Here is an 18,047-nt window from a genome sequence, read left to right as displayed (position 1 = left end):
TGGCTCTTTCCGAAACCTAGGTATTCCCTGCCTTACCCCCTGGTAAACATTACCATCGTTCTCCACTAAGAAAAAAACGTAGTTTTTATAAAAACAACAATAAAGGGATAAAGCCAGACCATTTTGCAAAAACAAAATACTACGGTATCCCGAACAAACAAGCCACACTGTTCTATTAATAGACAAGGCACGGTCGACGAAGGGGTTTTTGTTGTAACAGACAAAACCAACTTACATGGTTATGCTGCTTCGTTCAGGCTGAACGAAAGCATAACAAGTGGAGAAAGATGTAAATGTTTATAAGTGCGGTTGTAAGATTTAGAAGACTTTCCAAGAGAATTTTAGTTTTATTTAATTCTTTGGTTCCTCTTCTATTGAGCTTACGATCTCGTCACTTGGGTAAAAAATGTTTTTTTGTCATAGAAGTTATTTTTAAAATAACTTCTGGGGAGAATATCCCAGGCAAAAACAAGGGAACTGATGAGGATTGGTGGCTCTTTCCGAAACCTAGGTATTCCCTGCCTTACCCCCTGGTAAACATTACCATCGTTCTCCACTAATAAACAAACGTTGTTTTTATAAAAACAACAATAAAGGGATAAAGCCAGACCATTTTGCAAAAACAAAATACTACGGTATCCCGAACAAACAAGCCACACTGTTCTATAAATTAATTCCTATATTACGGTAATGAGTGTAAAAGACCAATTATCTTTGACTACTTTGAAATCATTCAGATCAGTGTTCTATAATGCTTTAAAAAATATGCATTAAAAACTAAAAGTAGGGTCCGGCAACGCGGACCGGGCCAGCTAGTAAAAAATAATCGTATAGTACATAATATAAATAGTATATAGTATATAATAATTATAATTATATAATAACAATAGTAATAAAATAATTATAGTTAAAATAAAAATGCAGCCTAATGCTTGCTCGAACCAGCTCTATCTGATGAACAGGTTGATGGAAATATGTAGACAAACGAGGGACCACAATGTTAAAAGATAATAATTCAAAAATTCACACTGCATATATTTTAAAAACTAGTTCGACTTGAATGAAATTTGAGGCATACAAATACAATTTGTTCGTTACATAATTACATGAGCACCTCTTAATTGCGTATGTCCATTTCCTCATTATTTACAATTCGAACAATCCCAATCCTTTTTCTACCTTTTCTTCAAACGTTTTCAATTGTTCATAACAATTAACGAACGACAATCAAATAAATATTTTCCCAAATACCGCAAATCTATTCTAAAATTGAGCAAAACTATCAAAACCAATCACACACACACACACACACACACCCACACCCAAACACCCACCCACCCATCGTCACCACCACCACCACCAATAAATGAGAGAAAATTTGCAACTTACGGGCGTCTGAATGATCATTCTGATGCTGTTTCTGCTGTTGTTGCAACAACAAATGAACCGGATCGCCATTCGTTTTTTGGCGTTTACGTCTCAAGTGCGCGGGATCTAAAATAAAGAGTTTTGATTACAAATATATATTTTGTTGATTTTGGTTTATGTTTGTTTTTTTTTTTTCTGTTTTCAATACATATGCAAGAAGTTCTATGCCGTTCGGGAAATGGTCGAGCAGCGACTCATCCATTTTCCAAAAAGTTTTAAGTTTAATTTTAATTCTAACTTACAAATACCAATAGATGTGAATACAAATACAAATGTAATAATAGTAGTAGTTGTTTGTTGTAATTAGGATAGATTTTAAATTCTAGAAATGTAAATTCGCATATTGGATCCCTAGAGGGGATTCCATTACAATTTCTTTTGTTTGTTTTTTAGATTCAATACAAATTACAATATTTTCAGAACCATTTTGTTCTTGACCAAAAACATTTTTGCCAACTCTTTTAGGAGTTCGCTATTGTTTAACAATATCTGTATGTATGGGTGCATCTGTGATTTTGTGCACATAATATTATTCTATAACAATAACAATAATAAAAATAAATTTCTATTCATGTATAAAAATATTGAATAAAATTCTGTTAGTGCGCCCGTTTTTTTTTTTTGCGGAACTACTACAAACTAATGCGGCTGCTTTGGATTCTTGAGTTTAAGACTAGATTCGTTGGGCTCCATTTTTTAACCGTTGAGCACCGTCAACAATGAAATACAAATATATTTTGGACTAATACAAAATTCCAACAATTGAATCGATCGCACACACCCCAAAAACTTTGGTGTGGCGTTGATTTTAACAAAATACCGGGAGCAATACCGGGTTCTCAAACAAATGTTTCCTTGTCGAAAGTAACAGGAGAGTGTGCGCAGAGAGAAAGAGAGCTGTTGTTTTTGTTGGTTGGTTTAAAAAAAAAATAATATTTTTTTTGGCAAATTACACAATTTCATTGTGACGTCAACACCTCGAACACGTCAACACCTATTTGTGAGTGTCTGTAGGTGTGAGGGCGGCGTCACTATTTAAATACAAATAGATAGTAGTACGAGCAAGAGAGTATTGAGCGAGAGCTAGAGCATCACCTGCAGCAACAGCAGCAGTGTAAAATTCCTGGCACCTCGCAATGACCATTTTGTAAGCTTTTCAAGAAGATTCTCTCGATTTAGCCACAAAAGTCGTCACGATTTGGACGACAAGTAGACAAACACCTATTGAGCGGGTGATGTTCTAATTTTGACGATTGGCAGCCAACAATCGCTGGGCCACCTCCTCCGGCGAGAGTATTTCTCCTGCGTCCACGGGCGCATAATAGGCAGAGGCCTCATCGAATTCACTGGCCGTCGCCTTGGGCGGCATTGTCGTGTAGAGGGCATAGTGTTCTGCCTCCGTCAGATCCATGCTGGGATCTAGTTCGACATTGAACTGGCCATCAGCCAGAGTACGCAGACCCTCTCGATCGGCAATGGCTACCAGCTCCATATTGCCATCTGTAATGGGTATTTGGGCTTGCTCTAAGGCGGACACTGTATTTTGATCCAGGGTATTGGCCAAGGTTATGGTACTGGCATGTGAGTATTCTTCATCGGGATATAGATTGCCCTTCAGCGGGATGTGTATGACATCGGCGTTCGTGTGGTACAGAAGACGGCGCTTGCCAGATACACTGCTGACACTTCGTGCTACAGGTTTGCCAACTTTCTCTGTGGTCTTTGAAGGCGAACTTGGGAAGGAGGGTGGTTGCAATGATTTCGCCGATCGCAAGGATGATCGGTGATTATCCTTTAGATCGAAATATCCAATACTAGGCTCTCGACTTGCGTCTGGGCTTGCAGCTTTCGATCCAGCCTTGGAAGCAGCCTTCGATCCAGTCTCAAGATCACCGGGTTGGCTAAGGTCAGATTTGCTCTTGCGTCGCGAGAACAGTTTTGAAAAGAATCCAGGTTTCTTTTGCCTAGGCAAGGTATTGCTGGAGCCGGGCTTTTGTGGTAAACGTTTGGTGGGAGGCAATTGATCCGTGGGCTTGGTAATTAGTATGGGAGCCTGTTGTCTCATTTTGCGTCCAGCATCTGCGTCTATGTTTGCCTCGATCGAACGGTTCTCGGCATTGCTGTCCTGCTTGCGTAGACGTTTCGGCGGCAATGGCGGTACTTTTTCCTGTTCCACTGCAGTGACATGCATATGAGGCGAAGACACGGTCCTAGGCGGCGCTGGCCGTGGTGGCGATTGCTGTTGTTGTACAATATCTGGAGTACTGGCCGCCGCTGCCGGACTAGACTTCACCTCCACCGGATCATAATTACTACAATCACCTCCAATGTCAGTCTGAATAGAAGCTGGAGGCGAGGGTGGCATTATACTGTCCATGGGTATGGTAATGGGATTCTTGAAAGCGATCTGCAAGCTGCTGTAGGTAGCTGCATCGTCAAAGCTGTCATCGACATCCATGGCCGTCTGGCCGCCATCGACCAAGCCTGCGTTCGCTTCAGGAACACACGCATCAATGCCGTTTAATTCATTGAGCAGGGCATTGTGGTAGGTGTCGCGTCGGACAACGTGTTCACTGTAGATTTCATCCAATTCAGCAACCTGGTCTAGAAGATCGCTCAAAGCCTTGTCTTCGGATTCAGTACCGCCAATCGGTTGAACTTGTTGTTGCGTTTCATTCGCCTCCATCCATTCGTTAATTTTCTCATTGGCATTCTGTTGTTGTTGCTGTTCTTGGAGAGTTGCCGAATCGCTGGCGAGGCTTTGGAGTTGGTTATCTTCGGCGTTGATGATTTCCACCACTTGCTGCATGGCGCTCAGTTGCTCTTGCTGCTGCTGTTGCTCTAACTCTCGCATCTTCTCGTCGATTATTGTATCGATTGCTTGCTGGCTAAGTCGTTGGGATTCTTCGTCATCGAGGCGTTCGTCACACGGTTCGTTCGTCAATGTCAGTTGGGTCGTCGGTTCGGAAACAATTGTTTGATTTTCCGATGACGGTTGCTCACTAGTCGGCGTATTCAGGTCGATGACCTCCATTGCTGGTGCGACCGCCTGTTGTTTTTCGCTGCTGGCGACACTTAATATCTCGTGGAATATGTCAAAGTCGGGTTTCCTCTTGAGGTTCCGACGCAAATCCAAAAATCGTTTCCTACCTGAATCTAGGGGTACATATTCGAATGGAAGCGCTTCACTGGTGACACCGTCCGAAGGCCGCTTCAGCTGTATGAAGACCTAAAATGAGGTAAGAACAATGTAGTAATAGGGTCACGAAGCAGGGCGCCGGCTTACCTTAGCAGGTCCTGTTATATCAATGGTACGATATCGAGGCGTTTTAAATGCTATGGCAGTCTGCTTGTGAACATCGGTGTGTTGGAACTCTCCATATGCCTCCCAGAATAATTGGCCATTCTTCTCCTCGAAGAAGCGCACAGCAATATCTTCTTTGGCAACTTTTTCACACAGCAAAATGATTTGGGTATTGCCCAGCACCGAGGCCGAGCAACTGCACAGGCGACAAATCACCAGGTCCGACATGGCTTTCTTATCGTAGATGGGTTCCGAGACCACGGGCGGAAGCGGTTGTGTGAAGCGCCCCTTTTGATCGCTCTCCATGAACACTTGGAAACACAACCGAACTGAGTTCAGATCAATACTTGAAGGTTGAAATCTATGCGAAAATCCAGCTGCAAGGAAAGAAGGACACGCGTTCCCGTTAATCGAAGTTCAAACTCTAATATCGAAGAGGTAGTACTTACTCTTGAATGGATCCACCCGAATTTCTTCGCGTGCTTTGAGAGCTGCTTCAATGTCCTTCTTTTTGACACATTGTATGCCCAAATTGCTGAACACAGCCCTCATTGTTTCCGAATTAATCTCTAGGGTACAGACGCCTTTCTTACAGCCTTCCTTTCCAACCAGATTGTGGGGATGAGGCCTGCCGGAGTGTTGTGTGGAGTAGAGAAAAATCTATTAGATACGGGAAGAAGTTTTAAGATTTAAGTCCACTGCTTACCGATAGGGCTGATCTTTGGTGACACAGGAAACAACAACCACTGCACGACCCTTATAGCCCACAATTTCGATGGTGGGGTATGTTTTGTTCTCGGGCGTTGAGTTAACACCTGGTATTGAGCCGGCTGAGCGGCCCTCACATTCATAACGGAATCTTAGGGCTTTACCGGCCGGCTGCTCCGTTATCTTAACGTAGGGCTTCTTGCGCATATTTTTGTTGACAGCATTTGGGCCTTGTTGCTGTTGTTGTGGCTGCTGTTGTTGCTGCTGCATTCCATTGTAGTTGATATTCTGTTGCTGCTGCTGTTGTTGCTGCTGTTGCATGGAATCCATATTTGGGGCGTTGGGATTTATTAATGTAGCGTGGCCAGCGCCTCCTCCTCCACCAGCTAATGAATTGTTATTGCCGGGATTTTGGTACATCAAATGTCTAAATGATCAACTGAAACGAAATTGAAGGCGAAATTTTCAAATTAGTCAAATCTGGCGAAGCAATTGTGACCTACTATAGCAGTAATTTTTTGCAGATTTCAGTACGAATTTTCCCCCATTTTCACTTTTTCGTTTCGAAACACCACCGCTCGACTACAGCGATGATGAATATATTCTAAATATAGTCGATGCTACGTCGACCACAAGAAAGCATAAAATAAACGCTCTCCTTGGGCTAATTGTGAAGAAAGTCGAAGCTCTTCTAAATACGATATACCTAATGAAGAAAATGGCCAAAATGTAAAACACGTACTCTTCTCCTCTCTTCCTCTCTCGCGTGCGTTCTCACTCCTGATGTGGTTGATGATGTCAATGGTGATGGTGGTCTGCTGCGATGATCACGGCGCAAAGTGTCGAAAGATACTAAAAAATTAGCACAAACTCAAAACATTTCAGACCAACAAACCATCCACCTTCGACCACCACTGGTAGATCAACAGGCATTTGGCACACAATCTTGGCCACGCTCTTTCTCTCTCTCTCTCTCTCTCTCTGTCTGATGTTTCTTCTCCCATTGGCATTGTCTGTCTGACAATTTTCCATTTGGTAAACCGACCGAATTTTGGTCTATATTATACTAATTCTGTATACATCTATGTATGTACTAATGTACACTTACGCATGGACAAATGGGTTGAAAGGACGGACGGAGGATAGAACAATAAATATCTTGCAAGGTATATTGGTAATCTAAATGTAATGTAATCACATTTTGTTTAGACTTTTTTGTTCTTACACAAAGTCTTTGGAATTAGTGGTGAGGCCCATTTTGTTACGTGATCAGCATGGAGCGAAACATACACTAGTCTACATTTATTTTATTGTTTTTTTTTTTTCATCTAATTTATTTACTAAAAATTGTATTGAATTCATTTAAAAACATGTAACCGAAATGATTTTTTATTAACATTTTGTCCACCAGCTGCGGAATCGAGACAAATTTGACTAGTCCATTGAGTAAATACATAAAAAATAAATGGGTGATCTTTTAACTGCAAGTATACCTCCGAAGTGTTTCAATGGCCAATTCCAAATTCAGGACCAATGCCGAATATTTTTAACGAGGATATAATCCACTTATTATGATTTCGAAATCACTGCGAATGCAAAATGTTGTCAAGCTCTTCAAATTCTCTTTAAATCCGCCTCAACTTTAATGAGAACTCAAAATAATCACGGTAACGAGCGATGGTACGAGACACAAACTATTTATTCACATTTAAATGCTGGAGTGCTCTAACGATAGCCACTTGTGGTCTTCCAGCCAAATATAAAGAAATCACACTATCACGCTTGAATGCCATCACGAATATTTTTTTTTTTTGTAAATTTCTCACCAAAATGCTTTCATACGCTTATAAACAATATAATGAGCTATCACTGAAATAATTTTAAGAGCTGTCGGGCGAGTGGCTTAGAAATGACAGCAGTCTGAAGTTGGTTGCAGTTTTTTCACCTCACCCTGTGTATGGGAGCTATATCCAAAACTAAACCGACCTTGATAAAATTTGGCAGAGGTATTTATGGGCTGCATCTGATATCTGGTACCAAATAGCATTGTTGTCGAATGCATATTACGAATATGAGGGACTCAAACACCAAATCGGATGAAACATATATAGGGGAGCCATAACTACATCCGAACCGATTTTCACCAGATTTAATGTACTTGCTTCTAGACTGAATTTGGTTGGATGTGCCAAAATTCAGCTTATTTATACCCGAAATCGGTTAAAGATATATCGGAGATATATTCGATTATCACCAAATTCAATACGGTCCGTGCTTGGGCCAAACAAATTTTGTTTTTAAAATTTAATCTCAATCGGATAATAAATGCGACCTGCATTTCTTTCACTAAGATACATGGACAGGCGGAGTGACATGCATAAACCGACTCAGATAGTTATTCTATGAAGATCCATAAAAAGTAACTATGGGTCTATTTCCATCTCCATATTACAAACATATGCAAAGACATAATACCCATACCGCTATGTGGTGTAGGGTATAAATATTACGTGATGACATTGAAAAATACAGGAATAACCAAATGATGAAATATTTTTTCGATGTCGAGTAGCCATATTTGTGTATGCTCTCTTCCTTTGCCTACATGTTTACTAGGTTTTCGTGTACAGGGACCGTGTTCAAGTCAAAACATTCAACTAGTTCAATATTTTTAATAATGTGAACATCGCATATTACTCCGATCAATAATATAAAATTTTTGGAAACACCGGCGAACATTTCGAGGAGTTGCTTACGCAAAATAAACAAAATTATTTTGTCTCTCGTTCTATGGAAGAGGGAATAATCGTTGTAATTTAGTGAATATTTGGGTAAAAATAAAACATTGGGGAAACATTTGTACATTTTGTGGCTCTGGTGCCAACCAACCCTTTTTATACCCTACACCACAAGGTGGTCAGGGTATTATGTCTTTGTGCATTTGTTTGTAACAGGCAAAAGGAAACGAGATAGACCCATAGTTCCTTTTAATGATCTGCATAGAATCACTTTCTGAGTTGATTTATGCATGCCAGTCCGTCTGTCCATGTATTCTTGTGAACAAAATGCAGGTCGCATTTATTATCCGATTGAGATGAAACTTTGCAAACAACATTTGTTTGGCCCAAGGACGAACCCTATTGAAATTGGAGATAATCGGTAAAAAATTAGATATAGCTCCCATATATATCTTCGTCCGATTTGCCTTTTATTTTGCACCAAACGTGTAATATCAGCCCGAATAGTATGAAATTTTGCACATACAACCAAATTAGGCCTGAAAATAAGTATGCCAAATTTGATCGAAATCGGTTCAGATATAGCTATAGCTCCCATATATATTGTTCATCCGATTTGTTATTTTTGTCGTCCGCAGCCGTAATATGCACTCTGTAACAACAATATTTGGGGAAATATATCAAATACATCTCAGAAATACATTTGCTAAATTTTGTCGAGATCGGTTCAGATTTGGATATAGCTCCCATATATAACTTCGTCCGATTTACCTTTTATTGTACACCAAACCTAATATTTGCCCGAATTGGATCAGATTTGGCACTTACGACCGAATTGATTCTAGAAGCTAGTATGTCAAATTTAGTGAAGATCGGTTCAGATATAGCTATAGCTCCCATATATACTGTTCATCCGATTTGTCATTACCCACAGCCGTAATATGCACTCCGTAACAACAATATTCAAGGAAATATATCAAATACAGCTCAGAAATATCTTTGCCAAATTTTATCGAGATCGGTTCCGATTTGGATATAGCTCCCCGATAATACAAGTCCGAATTTAAAAGATATAATTGCTTCGGCACACAGCGTGTATGATTGAATTCTCCCATAAAAACTTTTAATTGTTATGCGCAGCTCTACTAAATTAGCAAAGTGGTGTAGGGTATCATAAAGTCGGCCCCGACCGACTTTAAGACTTTCTTTACTGGTTAGAAATTGGTGCAAATTAGCTAACTGATACTGTTTTTCAATCTGTAAGCCTGAGAATACTTTTGTCTTCGACTTTGCCACATATCCTCATCCGTTTTCTTCCCATTTTTCTGTAGCACACTATAATTGTATTTGCTCTTTATGGACATCTGACTTTTCCAAATCCATCCATTTTGGCAAACAAAAACTCAGAGAGTGAGACATTTGTCACTCGTTATCGCTCTGCGTAAAACGCACGACAGTTTTCCTCTTTCAGCTCCGGAAAATTGTATAAAAATAACATTTTGCTGGCGGCTAAAAAGAAAACGAACAAATCGCCACAGAGTCGAAATGACTTTCTGGCTACTGCACCTCGATGATGCTGCCATGAACTATGGATTCAAATGGCCCCCACGTACGACCAGCCGCCACCAAAGAGACTAAAATTGTTTTGACTTTTTCAGTTTTAGTTTGAGACTGAATATTTTGAATTTTCCACTTTGATGTTTATTCTAATATTTTTTCTGCACAGAAACGATGTTGTGCTATACGTTTAAACATACATATACGAGTATACATACAATGCTTCTTTTTGTTAATTAAATGTGTGTGTTTCTCAAAAACTGTATTCTGGACCGATTGTTTGTGTTGGCCGCTGAAGCAATTTGCTTACACTTTTATGTTCCAAATGTAAAATATATTCAAGGTTAGATATTTTTCAGAAATAAAAATATTCTTATACATAGAAAAAGACAATCGAAAGTTGGGTGAAACCGATTATTTGTAACCTTAAAAGGCGTCCTTTTTATAGCAAATTTGTGTTACTAAATTTTGTACTAAAAAGACGAACATGGATTCTGGAATGTTGTAGCATATTTGAACATATTAGAGTAGTCGAGTAAAAACTTCAATATTTCAATTTTTTTTTCATTTGTTAATGTTTAAGAAAAATAACTGGATGCTGCAACTGAATGCACAAAAGTCCACTAAATATGTGAGATGAGGTGGTTATTTCCGCAGCTTGTAGTTAAATCTTGCAATTTCGTTCAGCTGGTTTGTTATACCTCCACACAGTATGGAGTGTATATTAAATTTGTCATTACGTTTGTAACACCTCGAAATATATATTTTAGACCCCTCAAAGTCTAAAAATATATTCTTGATCAGCATACAATTTTATGTCGATTTAGAGATGTCCGTCTGTGGAAATCACTCTAGCTTCCGAACGAATTGAAGTAGGTTAATAAAATTTTACTCAAATGTGTGCTTGGTCTGCAGGAAACAATTCCGGTGAATAATGTCGCTAAGATCATTAAAATACCGAATATCGGGAGGTACCGTTATATGGGGGCTATACCAAAACGTGCACCTACACGGCCCATTTTCAATACCAAAAGTCCTGCAGTAAAATTTAATCATCCTACTTTATTTCCTTCCGAAGCTAGAGTGATTTCCATAGACGGATAGACGGACAGACATTGCTAAACCGATATAGAATTTTATGCTGATTATAAATATATATACTTTGTGGGGTCTAAAATGTATATTTCGAGGTGTTACAAACGGTATGACAGACTTAATATACCCTCCATGCTATGGTGGAGAGTATAAAAATATGTGGTATGTATTCAGGACTTTAATTCGTGTTATATGAAAATGTTTATTGAAAGCTTTTACAGAGGAAAGAAAAAAATTGTAAAGGGGATATTTTTAATTTCAAATTGCGGTTCAAATAAGCATCAACATGATCACCCTTTTTGGCAAAACTAATATTGTACAATTTTATGACGATATTTGTAGGTTTAAATTTGTTAACAACAAAAAAATTAACCAATTGGTTTATTTTTTAAAAATAAACACATTTATGTATACACAAAGCATTTTTCTCTGTTTACATACATATATTTGTGTGTCTGTTTTGTGGGTTGACATTTCTTGGCAACAAATACATTTAATTACACAAATCGGAAATGACGAAATTTTCAAAATATTCAGTTGCTGAGAAAAATTAACTATGTTTAACGTTAGTTTAGTAAAAACTCTTCGTTTTTTTCGACATTTTTTCCAGAGGTCGACAACTGTTAAATTAGTCCGCGTTGCCGGTTTAACATGCCCAGAAGAGAATATCTCTGGACTCAGAAAAGGTATTAGCACAATTGTAGCATTTTGGAAAGGTAAGAGTGTCAGCTATAATTTGGCATCAATTTTTTATAATTTAAAAATCTAAAAGAACACATTAAGTACATATTTTAATTAAAATTGGACTCAGGCAATGCAAATATGGTTCTTTGCTGCCTTAGCACTCGCAGCTTCATACAATTTTTTTTATCTTTTTTGTCAACAACAAGATAGTGTAGCAATTTTCACATACTTGCAGATCTGGAACAGACCTAATATTTGTTGCTATCGATGTCGGTAACTTTGTAGATAACTACTTACAGAATCGCACTACTGATATCGAACCATAAAATGATTTAACCCTCAGCCAGATGGCTAGAGACCTTATATATCTTTTTATGCCCTCCACCATAGTATGGAGGGTATGTTTAGTTTATCATTCCATTCACACCTCGAAACCCAAAATTAAGGACCCACAAAGTATACATATTCTTGATCAGCATAAAATTCTATGTCGACTTAGCGATCTCTATAGGACCACGTTTCAAAGACATAGAGGTATAAAGATGGGACAAGACAGAGTCAAAATATGGCAACCCTGTGAAAATATCTTTGTTGTTACGATATCATAACAACATAGCTACCAATGTTCATTGATTTAAGCCGCTAAGAAAATATGCAAACTTTTAGAAAGGTCTCTGAAATAGAATTTTGAAACCAAAATTTCGGATTTTTCAAAATTGTATTTGTTATTCGTTTCCGTAATTGTTATTATTACATTAACATGTATCAGCCATGAGCTGTTACTCTACGAATTGTAGACACAAACCATTTGCTCAAAAAGCATTTTGTCTAGTCTTTACCATTTTAGGTCTTTGCACGTTTGTCTCAAATATAACTGTCCCGCAAATGTAAGATTTTTTTTTGATATTTTTATCACAACTTTAACCCGAATTCGCTGTAAATTGGCTGCATATGTCCCCATTAAGTAATTAACATTCTTCCATTGAACTGTCTACGGTCTAGGTTTTGGTATAGTCCCCATATAACACTACAGGCCTACGTCTTTGTATTGCACCCAATATAACCTTAATTTCTTATATTCGGTATTTTTATAATTTTGTCACCTGACTTGAAATTAGTTTCTAGTACCTAACATCCCAACATAACTCCTATAAAACAGTACCTTCCGATATTTTGATGACTACTTTTTAAACAGAATTACTTCAAAGTTAGAATTAAGAATATAAAACGGGTTGTATAGTATTTTGTCATTTGAAACCACATTTTCTAAAGAATTTGTCTAAAATTTGGTAATGGCTTCTTGATCGGGTGGGAGAACATTGCATACATAGTTTCACGTTTTTTTTTGTCCCCATATTACGGATCAACCAACTTTTAAAACTTTAACTGCATTCTTCAACCGACCTCACTGGTATTTACAGATTAAAGTGAAACTCCGATTAAGATGCTTTTATTTATTTATTTTTTTTTTGTCTAAGGGTGAAGAGGGATTGAAAGTTCAGTCCGGCCGAACTTAATATTGTTTTACTTGTTCAGCATTAAAAATTGATATTTTCCATCTAGCTACAAAATTCTCTCGGTTTAATGTAATAAATTTTTTTTACTGGAAAAATTATCGTGGCATTTATTTTTATTCGAAATGTTCACTCATTTTAGGGACGTACCGCACGTATGTACGTACCATAGAAATGCTGAGATAAATGAAAACGATTGAAGAAAATCGGGAAATATTTAGAACCTTATTATCATTGTTCAAAATGTTAAAACTTTTGTGGTATGTGGATACCAGACGGAGTGGACCCATGGTACAACTTCGAACACACTCGAAGATTAAAAGAAAAATAAAAATAGCTCAAGTTTGGAACAAAACGGATACTGCCTCCGAAGCTGAACGTCAGCAAGATAGATGGATGAATACTGACGCTAAAGCGAGTCTAAATATTCTAGCGCGTACGTTAAGCATCGGAGGCAGTATCCGAGTTGTTCCTAATTTGAGATATGGTAATTCTTCTATCAATCTTCGGGTGAGTTCGTCTCGGCCCATTCTGTCTTGTTTTATGTTAAAACATAATCTTCAAAAAGCCAATTGAATATTTAATTTTTAGTCAACACTGTTTTATTATTTTTTAAAATGTTTTCATCGTTGGTTGCTTTGAATGAAATTATAGTACCGGCGTATTTGGTTAATACAACCGTACAAAATGCTTCATTTTGGTAAAATCCTAAAGAATACGATCCCTTTGTAAAGTATTACATTCAATAAGACAACAATATATCATACCTTACCCCTCAAGGTAAATAGATCACGTGAAAAGCTATACATTCGAACTATGGACATTATCTTTCAAGGGCAAGGAAATCATTTCGCCCCCACTAGGTGTTCGTGTTATCTTCCACTTACTCGCATGTCTGGCCTGCAACCACAAGTGGCTAGATTCAAACTACCTTCATTTTGGCGTCATAAAAACGCTTGTCTGTGCCGTGATTAGAGATTAATAAAAAAAGAACAGAAGTCTGACTATCGTAAACTTACATTCGATTCATTTATTGCAGCAGCTACTCTTACGGCGGCCAACGGTTCTGTTTGCCTTTTTTATTTTTATAACTTTGTAATCAAAGAATCAATCGATCGGACTAGAACTTTTATTGGAGGTCTAATCAAACATTAGTAAATCGTGCATCGGGTCTATGTGTGATTTATTTATTCTTTTTGTTGGCTTTTTTGTTTGTTTTAGTTTGCTTTCTTTGGTTAAATAATCAGCAATTAATTCTTTGTTCCGTTCACAGGTCTTTCAAACACTTTTTATTCACGACAAATTTATATTTTCCGTTCAGCATAAAAAACGAAACGTCCGCCGGTATTCTCATGAGCTTTAGAACTAAAAGCACGGAGGCATTTTGTATTTCGACTAAGTCGAACTGAGATTTCTGCGGCGGTCTGGCTGTTTAGCTTTTAATGCGACATTAATTGTTCGACCAATGGAACGTCAAGTTTGGCCAACTGATGATTTCTGTGCCAAAAATTTTACACTCGAAAAAAAAAAAAACAAAATCAACAAAACCAAAGATCACTTGTTTCACACATACACAGATATACTTTTACTCATTTGTTTGTATACATACATGCATATATGTACCTATCTATCTATCTGTACATTTATTGTGAAAAATCGAAAAACTGAATGAAAATACTGCAGCCTAAAGAGTGTTCTTGCGCCCCTCACTTTGAATAAATTATTTGCATTTTTGTAATCATCGATTTGTATTGATTTTCCTTTTTGTTTATTATTATTATCTGGCCAAAGTATTTGCATTCCAAAAATGTACCTGCAGAGGAAATTGGTTGGCTGTTCTTGTGTATAAGATTTTGCCAGATTGTGAGAGAGGAAAGCAATATTTTTTGGGGGAAACTAACAAAATGTGAAACTTTCCATATGAAATGTCCAGAAATTAAACATATTTATAGTTTTAAAAAAACCCAGTCCCATCTCCCCAAATTTGACCAGGGGTTATCAAATTCCGATCTCGTGAAAATGTGTCAAATTAAGATTTGGGGGGCTTTAGCAAAATATAAACCAATTAGGATAACATTTTGCAGAAGATTTTTCTTAAATTAAAAGGGGCAATTTATTGAAAATCAGGAAAATCTGTCTGAAAATAGGGTCATAAACAATGAAATAGGAATTTATGACAAAGGACAAATAGCTTTCTGTGCTGCATTATATATTTATAACTAGGTAGAGCCCGCTACTTGATCAGCGAAAAGTCAACCTTAAAATCTAAGTTTCGTCCCCACAGGTCATATTAGGCCTTTTGTGTTGTTCGAAATGTACAATGTGTTCAGTTTGACAAGAATTTTTAATCAAAACCTCAAACATCGTACTATTTATTTTCAGACTTTCTAGATTCTATATTCCATTTCTGTTTTTCCTTCTTCGTAAAGAGTAAAAGGAAAACGTTTACCTTTTACACCGAAAAGTCTTCAAAATCTTTCATTTTTATGTTTACCTAGGAGGATATTAGTTAAAAACTTCAAACAAGACCAAACTTAGCACCATTTAGTACTTATCGTACAATTATAATACAAACTTCCAAAACCACCATCATATCAAATTTCAGATTTAAAGAACTATCTGTTCACGTAATACCAAATTGTATAAAAAATAGCACCGATTAGTACATTTCGTACAAATATAAGACGTATTTCCAAACCACCGTCGAATCTCCAACACAGATACCATCAGTAATTTAAAAATAAAATTTTAGAATTTGATCTCTATCCTTTCACCCAATACCAAATATTTTCGTACAATTAGAGTACACATTTCCATATTTCTAGGCTACACTGAACGGCAACTCAAATACAACATTTTACATTTCCAGAACTATCCATCCACCCAATACCAAATTGTACCAACTATAGTACTTTTTAGTACTTTTCGTGCACTTGTAGTACACATTTCTAAAACCACTTCTTTATCACAAACCTACCAGCAACAGGGACAAAATTCAAAATTCTAGCTTCATCCGTACATATTAAACCATACTGCTCCAAATTTAGTACAGTTCGTACACTTAGTACACATTTCCAAAACTACCTTCATATATCAAATTTACTTTCTAACCTTGATTCTCATATCACTTAGTACACATTTCCAAAACCACCTTCATATATCAAATTTACTTTCTAACCTTGATTCTCATATCAAGTTTTTAGCTCTATCCGTTTACATAATTCAAAATGGTATCATTTTAGAAGTTTAGCATCATTTTGAATCATTCATTATTCAATCATCATTAGAACTTTTTGTAACCTTAAAGTTCGAGTTTCCAGAAACCCCTGGATACGCCAATCCTGCACTCCATCAGTGACTCTCATTCAAAATTTCTCAAAAAGTATTCAAGTTTTAGTACATTTAAGTAATTTCCGCATCCTTTTAGTACGAATTCACAACCCAGCCTTATCACATGCCTGCGCACAGAGACTGGCCCTCGTGCAGAATTTCAAGATTTTCCCTTCAGCCGTTTAGTCTGGGCGGTGATTGTCAGTCACCCAGTCCGTCAGCCAGTTAGGACATTTCTTAAAAAAAAAAAATGTACAATATTTATATTTACATTGCGAACATTTACCAAGGGTGTTCCTTGTACCGATTTTCAGAATTCTAGCCATTACCTCAAAAATAGTCTTAACATATTTACTGCACATTAGTTCTTTCAAGTGATAAGATATTTAGTAACGTCTATCACTTAACGTATCTTTAGAGTACGAATTTCATTTCCTTATCTTAATTTCAATTAAATATAGATATGTATTTAGGATCTATTGATAAATTTTAAATATGAATTTTCAAAAATTATTTACCAAAAACAAATCTCTCAATACCATTCGTACAATCTTTGGTTGCTTTTGGTACTATTCGTCCAGTCTACTTCGAGTTTCTAAAAATTCCGTCTTATAGAATCGAGCAATCTGTCATCACTTTCCTCTTTTATTGACACATTCCCATTGAAAACAACGCCCAAAATCTTATAATTTACACCCCAAAAAAGAAAGTACTTACATTTTAAGAATATATGTATATTTCAAGTGTTTCACATAATGTCCTGGTAAATGATCTGCAACAAAACAAACAAAAACTTATAAATATATAATTTCATTTGAGTTTCCAGATTTGTTTTTCGTGTTATCAAATAAAATGTCCCATTCATCTCTGAAGAATCTCGACCAGAGCGACTATAGCAGCGGTCACGCATTCAACAGATGAACTCGAAAATATTTTTCCAAAGAATTTCCCTCGAAACAAAAATAATAATAAAATAAAAATGATTTTCATATGAATCATGGCCCGAGGAAATTCATTGAGAAAATCTATTCACCAGAAACAGAGGCAATTAGTATCTGTATGCGAGGAAAGCATTTCACTTCATATACCGATTAAGAGGTATACAAATAAGTTCATAATTTCGTCTTCGATTCATGCGCAAATATAAGTATGTATGTAAATGCGTATGTGTGTGTGTGAACTTATTCGGCTCGCGAGTAAAACAACACAGATCGCAAAAAAAAAAAAAAACAACACCACAATATAACCCACATGTATTCTTTGCTGCTAATAAGACAAACAACTTGTTAAGACTCATTAGAGTAGATCATAACAACTTTTTCCGCATGATTTTCCATAAATAAAAAAAATATTTTTTTATTGTTTCAAAAAAGTCAAACTTCATTTTTTCATTTTTTGTTGTTATTATAAAATCACCGTTTATAGTTATAAACAAAGCACTGTGAAAGAAGTGTTTTTGTTGTTGGAGAAAACATTTTTTAATTTGTAAATATTTTTTTAAACACAATCCTAATTGCTTTCACACAATCCTTATCTAGAAACTCTTTGAATCACCTAGGCTTCTTCTGGAAAATTTGTAGCCAACAAAAAATACTCAAATTCAATTCAATATTTTAGGTGAACCCTGTAATCATGAATTCTCCTATATCTGTTTTAAATTTATTGGACGTTAACAATAATTTTGGAAAA

General features: G+C 36.7%; 1 protein-coding gene across 12 annotated transcripts in view; it reads right to left on the bottom strand.

Annotated features, from left to right (window-relative positions):
• Positions 1 to 18,047, bottom strand: part of LOC101890768 (embryonic polarity protein dorsal) — a 59,152-nt gene that overhangs the window by 12,997 nt on the left and 28,108 nt on the right. For 5 of the 12 annotated variants that reach the window (XM_059130953.1, XM_059130949.1, XM_059130968.1 and 2 more), the window contains 5 exons: positions 17,076 to 17,130; positions 5,439 to 5,879; positions 5,182 to 5,360; positions 4,715 to 5,109; positions 1,523 to 4,657 (listed from right to left, as the gene is read on the bottom strand). In XM_059130953.1, the coding sequence (XP_058986936.1) occupies positions 2,669 to 4,657; positions 4,715 to 5,109; positions 5,182 to 5,360; positions 5,439 to 5,860 (2,985 nt within the window). In that variant the 5' untranslated portion in view covers positions 5,861 to 5,879; positions 17,076 to 17,130 and the 3' untranslated portion in view covers positions 1,523 to 2,668. Of the gene's footprint in view, positions 1 to 1,389; positions 1,495 to 1,522; positions 4,658 to 4,714; positions 5,110 to 5,181; positions 5,361 to 5,438; positions 5,880 to 5,943; positions 6,096 to 6,146; positions 6,337 to 14,047; positions 14,472 to 17,075; positions 17,131 to 18,047 lie in introns of those variants that run through there. The other 7 variants (XM_059130979.1, XM_059130982.1, XM_059130960.1 and 4 more) reach the window with 6 other exon arrangements.

Source organism: Musca domestica, unplaced genomic scaffold, assembly GCF_030504385.1.
Source record: "Musca domestica strain aabys unplaced genomic scaffold, Musca_domestica.polishedcontigs.V.1.1 11, whole genome shotgun sequence".
Lineage (NCBI taxonomy): Eukaryota > Metazoa > Arthropoda > Insecta > Diptera > Muscidae > Musca > Musca domestica.
This window is presented reverse-complemented; position numbering and strand designations above follow the sequence as displayed.